The 18,617-nt window shown below is 39.7% G+C and overlaps 2 protein-coding genes across 4 annotated transcripts in view; one reads left to right on the forward strand and one right to left on the reverse strand.

The window, feature by feature from the left end:
- The window catches only part of LOC138981119 (HAUS augmin-like complex subunit 8), a 26,328-nt gene extending 18,946 nt beyond the window's left edge, over positions 1-7,382 (forward strand). The window contains exons 14-16 of the mRNA XM_070353958.1: positions 735-876; positions 1,166-1,316; positions 1,533-7,382. Of these exons, the coding sequence (XP_070210059.1) occupies positions 735-876; positions 1,166-1,316; positions 1,533-1,614 (375 nt within the window). The 3' untranslated portion in view covers positions 1,615-7,382. The remainder of the gene's footprint in view (positions 1-734; positions 877-1,165; positions 1,317-1,532) is intronic.
- A 248-nt stretch (positions 7,383-7,630) lies between these two features.
- The window catches only part of LOC138981118 (coiled-coil domain-containing protein 186-like), a 37,633-nt gene continuing 26,646 nt past the window's right edge, over positions 7,631-18,617 (reverse strand). For 2 of the 3 annotated variants that reach the window (XM_070353954.1, XM_070353956.1), the window contains 3 exons: positions 14,724-14,747; positions 11,438-11,587; positions 7,631-11,011 (listed from right to left, as the gene is read on the reverse strand). In XM_070353954.1, the coding sequence (XP_070210055.1) occupies positions 10,925-11,011; positions 11,438-11,587; positions 14,724-14,747 (261 nt within the window). In that variant the 3' untranslated portion in view covers positions 7,631-10,924. The remainder of the gene's footprint in view (positions 11,012-11,437; positions 11,588-14,723; positions 14,748-18,617) is intronic. The other variant, XM_070353957.1, reaches the window with a different exon arrangement.

Below are 18,617 nucleotides of genomic sequence, written 5' to 3' on the forward strand. Positions count from 1 at the left end.
TATATGATTGCAGATACAAGTCATGTGTATCCTTGTGCCAAATATTATTTATGTCTGATGTATGATGTTGCTGTAAAACCGTTTCCTAGAAATCCAATATTGCGGCTGTGTCCATTAGTATTTAAACTTTTTTCATTTATTTGTTTAAGTCTCTTCAATAACCCAGAAAACTAGGTTATTCCATGTATTTTCCAAGTTTAATTTTACTGTCGCTCATTGCCTTAAGCCTCCAAGCTGAAATGCAATACCAAAGTCCGGACTTCGTCGAACATTGCTTGGCCAAAATTCCAATCAATTTGGTCAAAAGTTGAAGGCGTGACAGTGCGGCCTCAATTTTTACTAAAAGCCGGATATGACATCATCAAAGACATTTATTGAAAAAATGGAAAAAAACGTCTTGGGATATTATACCCAGAAACTTTCATGTGAAGTGTCATGAAAATCGGTCCGGTAGTTTTCTCTGAATCGCTCTACACACACACACTCGCACATACATACACACATACACCACCACCCTCATTTCGATTCCCCCTCTATGTGAAAACATTTAGTCAAAACTTGACTAAATGTAAAAACAGTACACATGGTGTGTACCCAAGTGGAAGAATACTCTTATCTGCCTGAGCAGATCTGAGATACAGTACATGATGTCTTACATTTGACAGATGGTGAGTTTATTTTGATTTTCAAAAGTTCACTGCAAAACTCTTTATAATGTTTGTGTGTTTGGTCAGCAAAATGGCCTTGAGCCTTTGATGCGAGTGATTCCAACACTGCAGAGAGACTACTCTAGCTTGGCATCTGCTCTGGACACTACCCGCCACCAGATTCTTGCACGCGGCGTCCACATACCAGAGGATGAAGATTTTTTTCTGGGTCAGTGTTTTTTTTCCTCCTTTGTGATTTATTTGTACCCCAGCCCCACTTGTAGATATTAGATGCATTATGAATTGTATCAGATCACACAGAGACATGCAGGCATTTATTTGTACCCCAGCCCCACTTGTGGATATTAGATGCATTATGAATTGTATCAGATCACACAGAGACATGCAGGCATTTATTTGTACCCCAGCCCCACTTGTGGATATTAGATGCATTATGAATTGTATCAGATCACACACAAATGCATGCATTTATTTACAGTATACTGTGTGTGTTACAGCTTCTTTGGAACAAGCGCTGCAGGAAAGCGAGCAGCTGCTGGGCAGCCTCAGCATGATGACCAAGAAAGAGGCACCTGCTGTCAAAGACTTTGCAGATGCCATCAGTGCAGTGGAAAAGGCAGTGGATGCTGAGTGTTTAGAATTAAACAGGTACAGAGTTTGATTTAAACAGGTACAAATACGTGATTGTATAAGACTTGTCAGTATGAAAACAGTCAAATGAAATAATAACTGGCATATATGTATATATATATGAACGGTTGCCGATTTCATTTTTGGTATGGCGAGACATTTTTGTGGATAAAATACAAGACATTTCCATGTTAATATGATCACTGCTTTAACTTCTGTTATGATCTGTTGCAGATGTGGGGAAATGCTGTCAGCTGTGCAGAGCCTGGCAACTCACGAAAACTCACTGAGGATTCAAGCTATGCAGGCCAACTAATGGTTTGGCACATCTTGTGCCCAGGTTACCTCGCTTGGTGCTACTTTCAGGACCATACGAATGCACTGATCAAAGAATTTTTTTTTAAAGTTCTTCTTTGTATTGGATTTGGAGGTAGAATGCATTTGTTTGACCAGATTAACGACAAAACATTGCATTTGTTTGACCATATATATGGGCGGGAATGTAGCTCAGTCGGTAGCGCGCTGGATTTGTATCCAGTTGGCCGCTGTCAGCGCGAGTTCGTCCCCACGTTCGGCGAGAGATTTATTTCTCAGAGTCAACTTTAGTCTTTGTGTGCAGACTCTCCTCGGTGTCCGAACACCCCCGTGTGTACACGCAAGCACAAGACCAAGTGCGCACGAAAAAGATCCTGTAATCCATGTCAGAGTTCAGTGGGTTATAGAAACACAAAAATACCCAGCATGCTTCCCCCGAAAACGGCGTATGGCTGCCTAAATGGCGGGGTAAAAAAACGGTCATACACGTAAAATTCCACTCGTGCAACAACAAAAACACACGAGTGTACGTGGGAGTTTCAGCCCACGAACGCAGATGAAGAAGAAGAAGTTTGACCATATTAACGACAAAACATAGCATTTGTTTGACCATATTAACGACAAAACATTGCATTTGTTTGACCATATTAACGACAAAACATTGCATTTGTTTGACCATATTAACGACAAAACATTGCATTTGTTTGACCATATTAACGACAAAACATTGCATTTGTTTGACCATATGTGACAGTCCATCACAAAATCAGTCTTAAGTCGGAATTTGGATGATTTGAGTTAGTTATTATTTTGAAATTGTGAGTCTTTCCTGGATGTTTAGAAAACAAAATTAAAGCTCTAGGTCAATAAATAACGATATTACGGCCATTTTTATGAAAGAAGTTGACCGGCGGCCATTTTGAGAAATCGGGCTTGAAAGTTTTGGAAAGCACCAGCTTTACATTTTCCTTAGCAACGGGGGTTGAAAATTAACCTAACCCTTCCACATTTTGCACAAGTGTACTTTGATCTTTCATGCATCCTTTAAATCCAAAACGAGGGGTTAAAAGAACAATTATCACCATTTTTGAAGGCTTTGTTTACATCATACATGTGGAGGAAAACGGTCAAATACATGTCATACACATCAGCAAACATTTTCACTGTCATTATCAGGATTAAAGAGGTTACATGCATCACACCCACGTTTTTGTCCATTTTTGACAAACACTTGAACAAAATCAACTTACTTGTATCAGTCACTTTTTTGGCATCGAATAGGAATACGTACAGATCAGAAAACAGAGGAACTCCTCCCCTGTGACAGTCTGTTCACCACAAAAGCTCTTGCACATCAATGTTGACACCACCTCCAACCTCACCTTTATACATGTCTTGCACTGATAGCTGTAGAGCTACAATCTCCTCCGGATCAAACTGGGTGATACATCTACGATGAGTATTTCCGGGTGCAGCGTCAGGAACTTTAATCTGTTTGCAGCCAGTTCCATTGGCTTTGCAGCAACGAAGGCGAGTTCTCTCGAGCACATCACAGCCCTGTTGCAATTAAGGAACTGCAGCATGCACTTCCATCACATCTCCTCCACCACTCGCCTCAACTACATGTGTTCTTGCAGTTGATGCAGTGCCATTAGAAACGCCAACGGGGTTTTTGACACTGACGAGGGGACGGTCTGTCTCCTCTTCGTCCGCATATTCAGCATCAGCGTCACATAATCTCGGCGTCAGATGCATCAGAATCGGAGTCACTGAATCCAGCAACGTCTTCGGCAAAGAAATCCGACAACAAATCTCGGAGTTCGTGGTTATTTTCAAGCGAATTGCAGTTGAGAAGCGCTGTCAATCGGTGTACGTCAGCCATGGGTTTGCTTTCGTATAGCGATAGGAAATGATAAAGTGTTACTTCCCCTGGGCTTTGATTTGACCAATGAGGAGGCCGTTGCTAGCCCTTTTTTGAAGGCAGACAAGCTGATTGGTTAAATCTTAAAGTTTGTTTACGTCACGATTTCCTTATTTGGAGGAAGTGGGCAGGTATTTTTAACCACAGAAACGCACAGCGGGAAAGCTGATGCAATAAGCTTTCAGACAGTACCAAACATAGTGGGGTTCTGTAAGGGATACACTAAGCAAACTATCGGTGAAAGTGAGGCATTTTGATGTTATGCTTGACTTTTTTGAAGAATGTATTGCATTTAAATCCAATAATTTAACTATTTAGCGATTGATTTTGGCATATTTTTTTGGTTGTCATGTAATTTGGGGTCTACAGAACACGTTTCTGCAAAAAAGTGAATTTCACCCAGATAGACCCTCAGTGCCTTTTCCTCACGCTATCTCGCTTTCGCCTGCTGCGACTTAAGACTGGTTTTGTGGTGGAACGTCACATATTAACGACAAAACATTGCGTTTGTTTGACCATATTAACGACAAAACATTGCATTTGGTACTTTGCATTGGAGGTGGGATGAAATTATTTTTAACAGGTTTCGTGATTTGGTGCAAGTGTGAAAGCCCAGACAGAATGCTTCTTTTACATTTTGATAACGTACTAAATGCTATGCGTTTGTTTGAATGTCTCTGTGTGCGTGTATGAGTGTGTGTGAGAGAGAGAAAGAACAGCACAAGTGGTCTTGAAAGCTGGTCCAAGGGTTTACAACTGTTGTAGTTTACTTATTTATTAGTTTTGTATAAACCGGCACGGTTGGCCTAGTGGTAAGGCGTCCGCCCCGTGATCGGGAGGTTGTGGGTTCGAACCCCGGCCGGGTCATACCTAAGACTTTAAAATTGGCAATCTAGTGGCTGCTCCGCCTGGCGTCTGGCATTATGGGGTTAGTGCTAGCACTGGTTGGTCCGGTGTCAGAATAATGTGACTGGGTGAGACATGAAGCCTGTGCTGCGACTTCTGTCTTGTGTGTGGCGCACATTAAATGTCAAAGCAGCACCGCCCTGATATGGCCCTTCGTGGTCGGCTGGGCGTTAAGCAAACAAACAAACAAACAAACAAAGTTTTGTATAACTAATATGAAAGTATTGTATTTATCAGATGTCGATCCTAAAATATATGGTCAAGTACTCAGCGAATTATGTGTATGGCTGGTCATTCAAAATGTACTGTCAAGGTCGTAAAGCATATTGTCAAACTATGTGCATGACTGATTCAATGCTGGCGTGCATAGAATCTTATAACGAAGGTACATAAGTGCTGTTAACCTTCGCCAGTTGTCCTGGGTCCGTGTGGACCCAGAAGGGTGTTTAATTGCAAATATCTCTTCAACCAGTTGGAATTTTTAATGAGCTTTTAAGAATGCCTCACACCTAAAAAGCTCTCATGTCCTAAAAGATCATTAAATTTCAGCGAGAAGTAATTAAAATAACTATGGCCAAATTTTGACTACACACGGAAGACATCGTGGGGCCGTGCGGACCCATGTTTCTCAAACTGTAGGAACTTACATAAAAACTAGGGAGAGAAGTCACAAACCTTCAGATATTGGCTCTAAACATAATTTTCTACGATCTGTTTAATTTTGGAGTTAATAAGCAAGTCGCGTGGAGCGAAATTAATACATAACAATGTGGGTCCACACGGCCCCACGACGTCTACAGAAGGGTATTCACGTTTTTCCTTTTTTGAGAAGCTTTAGTCCGCATGGTAATAATTAGATTAATACCCCCCGCGGGTTAGGGGGAAGAATTTACCCGATGCTCCCCAGCATGTCGTAAGAGGCGACTAACGGATTCTGTTTCTCTTTTTACCCTTGTTAAGTGTTTCTTGTATAGAATATAGTCAATTTTTGTAAAGATTTTAGTCAAGCAGTATGTAAGAAATGTTAAGTCCTTTGTACTGGAAACTTGCATTCTCCCAGTAAGGTAATACATTGTACTACGTTGCAAGCCCCTGGAGCAAATTTTTGATTAGTGCTTTTGTGAACAAGAAACAATTGACAAGTGGCTCTATCCCATCTCCCCCCTTTCCCCGTCGCGATATAACCTTCGTGGTTGAAAACGACGTTAAACACCAAAGAAAGAAAGAAAGAATTAGATTAATAATTTAATTGAATTACTTCTCGCGGAAATTTAACCACGGCGTCTACGGAAGGGGATGCATGTTTTTGCTTCTTTGAGAAGCATGGGTCCGCACGGCCCCACGATGTCTTCCGTGTGTAGTCGATAACCGGGTCGGGCGAAGGTTAATACAATACAACAATAAGTGAGAGCTTTCAATCAATCAATATCAATCAATATGAGGCTTATATCGCGCGTATTCCGTGGGTACAGTTCTAAGCGCAGGGATTTATTTATTTTTTTATTTTTATTTTTTATTTTATGCAATTTATATCGCGCACATATTCAAGGCGCAGGGATTTATTTATGCCGTGTGAGATGGAATTTTTTTACACAATACATCACGCATTCACATCGGCCAGCAGATCGCAGCCATTTCGGCGCATATCCTACTTTTCACGGCCTATTATTCCAAGTCACACGGGTATTTTGGTGGACATTTTTATCTATGCCTATACAATTTTGCCAGGAAAGACCCTTTTGTCAATCGTGGGATCTTTAACGTGCACACCCCAATGTAGTGTACACGAAGGGACCTCGGTTTTTCGTCTCATCCGAAAGACTAGCACTTGAACCCACCACCTAGGTTAGGAAAGGGGGGAGAAAATTGCTAACACCCTGACCCAGGGTCGAACTCGCAACCTCTCGCTTCCGAGTGCAAGTGCGTTACCACTCGGCCACCCAGTCCATAGCTTTGAGGAAGCAGTGACTGAACAATAACAAGGAAAGCTAATGATGCCCTCTGGTTTCTTTGGCCCAAATGATTTTACAACACACCTTTGTCATAGTATTGTGAATCGGAAACAAATGATGTGCTGCTCTAGCTCCATAGACATTTCATAGATAATTAACTACGTTTCGACCCGAACCGGACCCTACTGTGACCTTGAAATTTGACCGGGATCAACAAGACTTGAGTCATGTCCAGCAGTCATTAAACCTCGGAAGTTTGGCAAGTTCCAAAGATATAGCTTCTAAAACGTTGAAGGAAATTATTACTTTTGATTTATTTTTTCCCAAACTTGACCTCACTATGACCTAGAAAATTGGGTTATGTGTACAGGTCAACAAAGCATGGGAGTATGTAAAGTTTCAAACCTCTTGCTTCCAAAACGTCAAAGAAAATATGTAAAATGTGTTTTACCCATTCTGACCTTGAAATTTGACTAGTGTCAACGACTCATGTCTGGAAGTTATCAAACCTTACAAGTTTGTTAAATTTCAGAGTTCTAGTTTCAAAAATGTTCAGGAAATTTATCATTTCCAAGCTTTTGACCCACTATGACCTTGAAATTTGATGAAAATCAACTAGATTTGTTTCGTGTCTGGAGATCATCAAACCCTAAAAGTGGGTAAAGTTTCAAAGCTCTGGTATTGTAAACCTCTGTCAAAGCTAAAAAATTGTTTATCTAAGGGCAGCCAGCACACTTGCTCATTACAAAGACTCTTAATTACTCAGGCGAGTCAAAAGGGGATTGGGATTCCTATGACATTTTGAGGATGAAAAGGTATTGCTCATTCAAGGCATGCTTTCGTCTGCCGTGCTAGGAAGCTGGTTCTCACTTACTGTTGCCTTGTGAGCACTTGTGTACCTTCATTATTGGATCTTATTTGTGCTCTGGCCGCTTTTGGTTATGAGGCACTTTTGTAAAAATTGATTACAAGAAATGTTTTGAAATGGTGCGTCCACAGAAGTGTGTTTGTGTGTTCAATGATAAGAGATCCTAGAGAAATAACTGCATGTCGTTATGTCTGAAAGCAGACTACAGGCAATTTGATGAGGGATTGGGGAGGTTGGTGCCAGAATGAAATAATTGTCTGAATCAAAGAAGTGTAACCATCAATCCATGCTGGTGAAAACTTCAAGCAGTTTTTACACCCAACACATGCACCCATGCTTCAAGATCCACAATCATACAACAATGACTGCGTTCAATATATCGTGACCTGCTGTCACAGCCTTGTATTCCATTCACAGACAAAATATATTTTGCACACAACAGCTCAGTACACATAATCTTGCACAACATGTATGCAAACTATGTAGAATCACAATTTTAAAACTACATCACACACGTCACTTTTTTCATTGAGCAGCTGACAAAATGATAAGAAATTTCTAAAAGAAACAAGAATAAAACACTTGAAAGTTCCTTGGTTTTTTTGGCGGTGAATATCACTAATAATATCTGTCAATTAATAAATATTCAGAAATGTGTGTAAAGTCCTTAGTGGTACTGAAGAAATAAGTTAAGACTTGCCTACAATTTACTGAAATGTCTTTGGCCCAATCATTTGTACAATGTCAAAAAGCCTAAAAAGTGGTAAAATGTGGCGTGTGCTTTTTTTTCTAGCTCAATCACCAAGAAAAAGGCTCAACCAGTGCTTGTGCAATCACACACATGCACAAGCATTATACCATTCTTTTCAAAGTCATCACACACGGAGACACACTGTGACAAATTTGCATACATCAAATATTCCTCATGCATACGCAATAAAACCACACACACATTTTTTTTCGATCAGTATCCATCAATCTATCATGCATTACCTTACAGGCTGAGCTAAAAATGAACTTCACATTTCCAGTAAAGTGGAATGTGTGGTTTACAGAAGACTAGTTTTAAAGTGTGCATAATCATAATCAGTTGCCAATGTCCCCCACTAATATTGGATACGCAAAGCTAGTAATATAAGCCATACAAAAAACCCAGGTGATAAATCACATATTGTAAACCATAACAGTCACTGCATTTGCGCAAAATAAGCACACCAGCACAACCTCTGCACAGCTGGTTGATACATGAATCTCTATCCACAAAGAAGTTGCCAAGAATTGAAATCGGATCTCTTCAGAGCACATCACAGAATACTGATAAAGAAATGTACATACTTTTCTGAAGCAAACTAATTTTTCAGTCAATTGATAATATCTAAGTTTATTAACAATTGGTACGCTCCCCAACACCTTATGATGAATGCAAAATACACTGTGAACTTAACACCTCATAATTATAACATACTCGGCCCCATGCAACATAACTGCAGTCGAGTATGAGGTGCTACTGGCTGAATAATGATTTGCTACGCAATGCTTGCACAACAGAAGTGAAATAAACACGTGATGTGCAATTTGGATTTCCTGATAGCTATTACCTTGAGAACATCTACTGCAACAATGCCAGAGCTAATTCAAAAGAGCAAAAAAGGAAGGTACAATCACTTTTAGCACCAGACTACACTTAACTTAATGTGAGTGAAGGAGAGAAAGTTATTAGAGACAGATAATGAAAGATGATGATAAAGAATTAAAAACATTAAATAAAAATACTGCAGTCAGAGAATAATAACTGATATCTGTAAAGCTCCAGTACATTCATCCATCAACCATCTGGGTGGAGGAGGGGAAACAGAAATAACTGATATCTATAAAGCTCCAGTACATTCATCCATCAACCATCTGGGTGGAGGAGGGGAAACAGAAATAACTGATATCTGTAAAGCTCCAGTACATTCATCTATCAACCATCTGGGTGGGGTAGGGGAAACAGAAATAAAATGATTTGCCTTTTTACATTAAGACCAATTTTGAGATGACTCTCTGGATTCTCACAGTTGAACATGACTTAATAATGGTTGAAAAACATAAGTGTAACATAAAACTGACTTACAATGCTACATAAAACATATTCAGATAGCATCCCATACAAGGATTAACCATAGGTGATTGTGATCGCTAACACTGTATTTAAATGCCACCGCAAAACCCAGGATAAAATAAAATACAGAAGCTTTTGTAAGTAGAAATGCATTTTGAGATAAATATACGCAGGCATAAAAGGAGCATTCTATAGTCAGTCTTCCATTAAAACTGTATGCAACAGGGATATACTACATATGTTCACATTATTTATGAGGAAATTATCACATAAAAGAACGTTCAGGCATGCAAGCCTTGATAAGGCAGTTCACGCCAACATCACAGTTGTAATCCGAAAATCAAAACCTAGAACAGTACACAATGTAAAGCGAAACCTAGAACAGTACACAATGTAAAGCGAAACCTCGAACTGTCCACAATGAATTTCGTTCATGGGATAATCATCGTTATGATAGGTTCCGCCCCTTTCTTAAATACTTCTCTTCTGAATCAAGCACAGATCGGAAAAGATATACAAACCATGTGACTACCAACCACAATAAAAAGGCAAAACCATGTCTTGAAAAATAAAGAATAACTTATATTTATAAAAGTAGCGAAAGATAAACACAAATCAGAATATGGCTAACAGCTATCGTAAGCAAATGATATAAATGTCAACCAATTGATAATGTAAGATATCACCCTAACCACTATATCCAAGCAGGGATCGACCATGAAAAAAATGAAATCTCTCCAAGTAGACTGACAAACACTGAGAAGTGATGAAATCCCAATACACAGTTTCCTTATTCTGTGGCACACAGAGAGCTGAGCTGTTTGACATACTATAAGAGCTTAGTGTTAAACTGGGATAATAGCAAAGTTTGAGCTTCAACTTCTTCCAAAACCTTCAACAGAAACAACATCTCTACAGGCAAAAGTTCAAGGTGTATGCCATATCGCTGGAGTTCAGAAAAAAGGCAAAGCAAATACCACTGGATCCTAAACACAAATTCCATGCTTTAGTCAAACTGCCCATGGAAACCATTTAGCTCACCACATCCCCGACATGTCCAAAGTCACTGACAGTCAATCTTTTTGGTACATTCTCTGCTCTGTCCTTTATAACAGATAGAGTATGGATTCTTTGCTGCAAGCAAGGCCAAGGTCCAGACTGTTTCACAGTAGCTGGGCTTGCCTTTTCTCAATATTCTGTAAAGTAGAATACACTCTTCAAGCGCTGACGTCAGAGATTTGTACCTCACTTTAATGCCATTCAGCATGTGTGCCATCTCACAGAAGTTTGTGTTACCAAAAAGACGGAGAATTCAGTTCAAATGCCTTGGATTAAAGTGTGCATTGCAAAGAAAGGGAAAGTTTCTCCGTGACACAAGCATCAGTGTTCCTTGCCTTTGGAGCCAGAAACGTGTGTGGAGAGCAGCCAACACCTTGAAGCGCAAACTCCTCTGAGGAGAAGAAAACTGGGGAGTTCCTTTAGACTTCACTCACAGCACTCCTTGCCTTGAAAGTGAGAGAAGTATTTGGACTGAGGTTCCATGCCACCAACACCAGTAGGCTGTCAATGAACACCCTGAAGGTGTAGCTGGAGTCTCCGATTTTCTTGTGACAGCCTGGCGATCTCGGCACCCAGAGTGTCAAGGTTTTCCTATAAATTTGGCAGACATAACAAGCAATTGAAGTTTGGGGTGCAAAACGAAAATACATGTAGAACGAATAACAACAAACAAAACAGGAACATACACATGAAATTGTGCAACCAGTTTCAGTTTCCAACTTTGTTCAAAGGTATATTTTCTTTTTACTTAGCAGTTTAACCTCTGCAAATTATTTTAGGACAGCGCACTGAAACAGCTTTCCATAACATTCCAGCGTGATTATAGAAGAAAAAAATGTTCAGTCTACTTTATCCACGTCATACTGACTGACTGACTAACTTACTATTTCTGTTCCCAGTACTAGTGACTATTTAGGACATGACGTGGTTATATGCTAAGACGATGTCATCCTTCATTGCCTCTCTTTCTACCACTCGGCCCCCTCCTTTATCCCTCTCTCATACAGCGCAACTGACCTTGAGAGTCATGTTCTTCAGCAAAGTGTCTTCCAGCACTGCCTGAAGTTTCTTGTTGATCTCCAGGGAAAGGTCCATGGTCATGGTGCCATCCTGCTGATGCTGGCTGTACACGGATGCCATGATGCCTCCTTTACGTGCCAGCAGCGCCTGCATAATGAAATGAATCCATCATCATTACTGATGACTTCCCTGATATACAAACTGAACTATAGTTACAGTAGACCCCCCCCCCCCATTTAAGACCCCCCTTTTAATTTAAGACCGACCCTTGTCTCGATTCCCCCCTCTATGTTAAAACATTTAGTCAAAACTTGACTAAATGTAAAAAGGGGGAAAGTGAAGAGTATTTACAGGTTGCTTTTTATCTTTTACAAATGAGGGTAACATGGACAAACTACAGCGGGAATATGGAAAATTAAACATTGTAAAGGTTAACAAAATGTTTAGGTCATGATCATCCCCTCGGGACTTTCTATCATATCAAGTTACATTTCTTTTTAGTCAGTAGGTCCTGCAGTCAATGTTTTCTTTGCTCATTTAAACTCTCTTTTGCAATTTGGTGTGTGTATGTGTGTGTGTGCGTGTATGCTAGATTACCATTAATTCTTATACAATACTCTGAAAATGCAGGTGTCTTTCATCAAACATGCTTTGTTTAAGATACTGAGAGTAAACAAGTCGCGTAAGGTGAAATTACTACATTTAGTCAAGCTGTGGAACTCACAGAATGAAACTGAACGCAATGCATTTTTTCACAATGACCGTAGTCCGCCGCTAGTGCAAAAGGGTCGTTTAGCGCGGTAGCGGTTGCGCTGTGCTGCATAGCACGCTTTACTGTACCTCTCTTCATTTTAACTTTCTGAGCGTGTTTTTAATCCAAACATCCAAACATATCATATCTATAATGTTTTTGGAATCAGGAACCGACAAGGAATAAGATGAAATTGTTTTTTAAAACGATTTCGGACATTTTATTTTAATCATCATTTTTATATTTTTAATTTTCAGAGCTTGTTTTTAATCCGAATATAACATATTTATATGTTTTTGGAATCAGAACATGATGAAGAATAAAATAAAAGTAATTTTGGATTGTTTTATAAAAAAATAATTTTAATTACAATTTTTAGATTTTTAATGATCAAAGTCATAAATTAATTTTTAAGCCTCCATGCTGAAATGCAATACCGAAGTCCGGCCTTCGTCGAAGATTGCTTGGCCAAAATTTCAATCAATTTGATTGAAAAATGAAGGTGTGACAGTGCCGCCTCAACTTTTACAAAAAGCCGGATATGACGTCATAAAAGACATTTATCGAAAAAATGAAAAAAACGTCTGGGGATATCATACCCAGGAACTCTCATGTAAAATTTCATAAAGATCGGTCCAGTAGTTTACTCTGAATCGCTCTACACACACACACGCACAGACACACATACACCACGACCCTCGTCTCGATTCCCCCTCTATGTTAAAACATTTAGTCAAAACTTGACTAAATGTAAAAAAGGCATGCATTTTATGTGGTTGTGCAACACATGTTAATGAGGAAGAGAGAGAGAGCAAGAGAGAGAGAGAGAGAGAGAGAAATGTATTTCAGTGTGTGTCGAACAGAAAATATTCAAGGGATTCAGGGTTGGGACGGAAACAGAGGTAGAAGTCATCCAAAGGAACCATATTATAGTGTTTACTAAGGAAAAGCTCTTAATTTTCTCTCAAAACAAGAGAATTGAATACAACAAGCACTTTACTGGTACTTATCTAAATCTCTTAAAATGTTGTCTGTTGCATGGAAGTATACATCCTGAAACAACAGTTTTTATTTTGAAACTTCTGATACAAGCAGCACATCGTAATCTGTGGTTTATTCAGTTCAGGCACATGAAAACCTTTACGTTCCATACAAAAGAAAGAGTTGTGTACATGTACAGCCATCAAACCATAGCAAAGTAACAAACAACAAGAACACAAATGGAAGCTTAAAATATGAGGAAAGCTCACTGTACATATTCAAATACACAATACTTGATATTCAGACATTCAAATGGTCACAACCTTTCCTGTCCTTTATATTGTTTCATTTCGCTTCTGCTTTTTTTTTTTTCTTTTAAACAATTTTACATTATTTGGTTAACCAAGAATGGTGCTGTCATCCTTAAGGCCAAAAAAAAAAGTTGTATGTTTCTGGTCACCCGACCCTACCTAGTTTTTTCCCGCCGACCCTTGACTTTTTTTTTATTGCATTAGTAAAAAAAAAATATTGAAAAAAAAGCGTCAAAACGAAAGTAACAGACGGCAGACGACACAAGGGGGATAACCCCGCATCCCTTTTGTCTCATTTGTTTTGTAATGTGTTGTCTTTCTCTTTGTATAGTAAGTCAAGTCTCTTTGCGTCACCGTATAGTTATTTTCTACCCTGACCAAAAAACCAAAAAAATTCCCTACCTACCTACCCTATTTTTTGGCTCACGTAAGTGTAGCCTATGCGATCGTAACTTTGTCTGTCCGTGCGTTTGTGCGTGTGTGTGTGTTTGTGCGTGTGTATGTCTGTGGTAGAAACTTTAACATTTCGTCATTTGAAGACGTCACATTATGACGTAAGAGGGTTAGACTAAGACGTCACGCGAAGGAATTACTGAAAGTCTCGGTCATTGTTATTTTGAGCGGGCCGAGACTAGTTGGCAGTCGTGTCCCTGTAAGTAGGCTACATGCAGACAGACAGATCTAGATCTAGTGTCTCGCTTTCTTGCACAGTGTCACCTATGCTTACTGTGTGTGTGTGTGTGTATGTGTGACGGAGTGATTGAGTTTGTGTTACTGTTTGTCGATTTCTTACGTGAGCCTTGAAGGCTTCGCCTCTTGTTGTAGCCATGTTACCAGAAACACAACTTTTTTGTTGTTGGCCTAAGCAGCAAAATATTGAATACAGGAATGCTCCAGAGTGTACACAGTGAACCTTCCTCCTCTCAACCTTCCTCCTCTCAAGCTCTCCAGAAGCAGACACAAAGATGAAGCAACCAAATGAAAGACAAAATCAAAAGACTACAACATGATAAAACAAAACATATTTGTGGGAAGGTAAGGGGTACGCCAAACAGCTTCAGAAAGAAACATAAGATATAACGCAACATCGAGAGTATCATTTGACAAAGAAAAAAACTACAAAGACTTTTTTTTCTCTCTTTTTTTCCCGCAGAAAACAGAAATGGGAGAATCGCCCAACAACCTCCCTGCAATAGAAAAGGTGCAGCAGAAAAAGAAGGGCTGAAATCCAGTACTCTACCTGAGCCTCCTTCCTCACTGCCAGCTAGCACAAGAGAGAAGAAAAAGCACGGGAGGTTAGCAGCGAACACGCACACACACACCACACCGCTACTTTGTAGGTGCTTTAGCAATTAATATGCAGAAATAGCTGAGAGCATGAGAATGTACACAGAAAAAAACCCACTGAAAATGTAATGTTGCACGCATTTATAGTAGCATGTTCGAGGGGAGGAATAAAAATGTTAAAATAAAACAAAGTTTACAGTCTGTTTCCCTGAAACTGCAGGTCGATCATCACTGTCATGAATAAGAGGCTCGAAAAAAGAAGAAAAGTTTCAGGAATTTAAAAACAAAAAGGCCCAATTCTCATTTTTGAATGATCAATCCATGCCAAGGTAAAACCCACACCTCAACAAAAGTGAACATGAAAAAAGAGGAAGACGAAAATAAAAAAGCTGTGACCAGCAAGCAATACAAATAACAATGTCACACGCTTTCCTTCTTTGCCACTACTAAAGCAAACGTGTGCAAGATTGTATGTTACACGCTTTGGAGCATGTGCAAGAACGGATTCAAACTCGAAATCGTCCCTCCAAAAGCCCCAAAATGCACACACGACTTTTATTTCTCCTGCTGTTGTCGTGTCTTCTCTTTACAAATTCTTCAACGCTGAGAATACTGAAAACGGCATCCCAGACTACAGTACTGTTTCCATACGCGAGTTTAGCTTCCCTTGGAAAGTGGCTCGCTCAGGAGGCCTGTTAGTCTGAAACTAGAAGGACAGAGTTCTGAACATAGATGACAAAGACCCCAGAAAGAACAAACATTTCGCGGATGCAGACACAGAAAGACGTCATGAAGAATGGAATGCTTCAAAAGATACAGACTGTGACGATGACTGTGACGTCATTCACATATACCAAGACGTCATTCATAGTTGTTCGTTCACTTTCGTCAAAAAGTAGATCTCTCCACAATGGCTGCTCCTGTGTTTAGGTTTATCAAGCGTGAGTACGCAAAACGTGTTTGTTCTCTCCTCTGTTGAAGCTGTGAGACATAATCGCCATTACGAGCTAGTCGTGTGACAGAGAGTGTTCTTGCACACTCGACTGCTGCTGTTTCACTCCGGCTAAAGCCGTCGTGAAACATCTACAGTCTCGTGTGCAAGAAAACTCTCTGTCACACGACTAGCTCGTAATAGCGGGTACTGTTACATAACAACCTGTATAATCAAAACTCCTTTCATAAAAAAACAACTTATGGTAGACTGCTAAATGTTTCTTTAGCTATGCCTCAAGTATCTTTGGTTCATGGCACAGTGGGAGAATTATACAGGTAATCAGTATGCACATTGACCAGAAATTTCCAATATTTTTACCCGTTATTTTTTTAAAGTACGAAGAAAAGAAATTGTCAGCACCGGTTTTTATTCCATTTTACATTTTCCCCATGAAAATAAAGTTACCACTATGCTTGCACATCTTAGTTTGATAGGTTACCCTGATCAAATGACTGTTTTTGTGGGATCTCTATTTCTCGTTTTTTACCTTTACTGGTTTACAGACCATCTAGCACGATCACTGCCACTGGATAGGAAAATGTTACAGGTAGAATGGACGATAACAAAAAACAACAAGGCACAACAAGAGAGACACCAAAAGTGTCTAACACATTAAGAAGAAAAAAGAAAATCGCATCCATACAATCCAACAGTGAGTGCAAGAAAGTACAAAACAAGAGTACTGTAATAAAAAGAGGAAAATTAGTCAATGACTGAAATACATGTTTGTTTCCGACAGATGTTATATTTCAGAATCCAACTTCCATGCAACAGGCACCATCACCCTCATTAAAAATAAGTGTATATACAGAATTTGTATTTCTATTCAAAATAATAATCAAAGACCCAGAAAATCCCCTTGGTCCGTCAAAACAAAAAGCAAAACAAAAAGAAAAACTGGATATTTCAAATGACTGATGGATCATCACACCATAACCCCTCATGCCTGTATATTGTGTTCAGGGAATGACACATGCATAACTCATTAACTAAACCGTAATGTGGACAGAAGATACCTGGAGAAACAAAGCATATAGGAAAGGGGAGAGAACTAGGAGTGGGACCCAGGTGAGTCCACAAATCGCAGGGAGGCATATAAGAGAAAGACATGTCATAATAACATTTGTAATTCAATGAAGTTCAGATTTGTAAGTAAACAGACTAAACCACTTACTTTAAAAGAAAAAAGAAATCAATTGTACATCAGGGATTGCCAAATTGTCCGCCCGATCGCCAGGGGCGAGTAAAAAATCCGCCGGGCTAGTAGAAACCACCTGGCAACTTGCCCGACTGGCCAGTGAACATTCTGGTCCAATGCAACACTTTTGGTTGTAATATTGAAGGTCAAAGCCATACACGTAAGCATCGCAGATGCAGCAACTGTGGTATGTACCGGGCCAGTGAAATTTCTGGCGGGCTAGTAAGTTAGTTGGTGAGTTAAAATTTTGAGTTTTGGCCATCCCTGTACATAAACAATTTCATCAGATGCAAAGGAATACAACCAATTAGAATACGAATGACTTTGGACTGATAGTTTTGCAAATTCAGTCAATTGTGAAGTGCGTGTTTCACAATCAAAAGCAACTGTCATGTTGTGTTTATGATTGTGGGCAAGAATAACAGTTATACTGACATGCTTCCATTTGAAACTGTGAGGTTGATTCACATTCAAAACCAAACCAAAGCCCAATAAACAAAAGCAACAGAACGGATCAGTTGGCTATGATAGCCAGGCCTGTCATACCCTGATGATAAATAAGAAGTTACAAATGGAAGCATGTCAGTGTTACTTTAATACAGTCTGTTATGTTAATCTAATAAACGAAAACACAAAAACATGGACAAACAAGCACACATACATCAAAACTAACAATACAAGCTTGCAAAATCATAAATGCAACACCTGTGCGCATCTCTTGATTACCGTACTTTCCGGGTCATAAGGCGCGACTTTTTTCCTCAAGTTTGACCCCTGCGTCTTGTATAACGAAGCGCCTAATCCGTGTATGAAATACGAAAAAAATCAAAGAGACCGCCTGAGTACCAGTCAAACAGACCGCCCTATAGGTTAACCTCGGTCACTGACCCCGGTGCAGGAAGTGTTTCCTCTCTCAGACATCAAAGAGACCGCCCCATAGATTAAACTGGTCACTGAGTACAAGGCAACCCAGCTATCACAATGGACCTGCCTTTGATCTCGCCGCACACACAGAAACATCACTCTCTCAGACATCAAAGAGACCGCCCCATACATTAAACTCGGTCACTGAGTACAAGGCAACCCAGCTATCACAATGGACCTGCCTTCGATCTCCCCGCACACTTATTTCCACTCTGTATTCTTCCTTTAATGTGTGGCTTATTTTCATTCTTCGACCGTTTGTTACCGGTATATTTTTTCAATTTTGGTGCGCCCTATCGGCCCCCTGCGCCCAATGGGTGACTGGATTACAATTTTTTTTTAAAAGAAGGGGGTGCGTCTTGTATAACGAAGCGCCTTGTCACCCGGAAAGTACGGTAAGTTACAGAAAGATACAGACAATGCAAGTTTGTTTGCATTACCATCAAAAAGACACATCCCCTTCTAAAATATTTATAACCCACTCAACAGCCTGAATGCAGCAACTTGCTTTTTCTGGGAAAAAGGACAGCATCTGTACATTTGTACAATCTCTCTCATCCTGTGAGGAGTGTGAAAAAAAAGTGAAGGTGGAAGAAAAGATGTTGCTGTTCAACGTATAACAATTACACAGGTTAAATCGCCCAAATCATGTTAATAGAAAGAATGCAGAGGGGTATTTCATCAGTAAACAACCCAGACCTGACCTCACACGAAATGTAAATGGAACCTTA

This window comes from Littorina saxatilis, linkage group LG12, assembly GCF_037325665.1.
Source record: "Littorina saxatilis isolate snail1 linkage group LG12, US_GU_Lsax_2.0, whole genome shotgun sequence".
NCBI lineage: Eukaryota > Metazoa > Mollusca > Gastropoda > Littorinimorpha > Littorinidae > Littorina > Littorina saxatilis.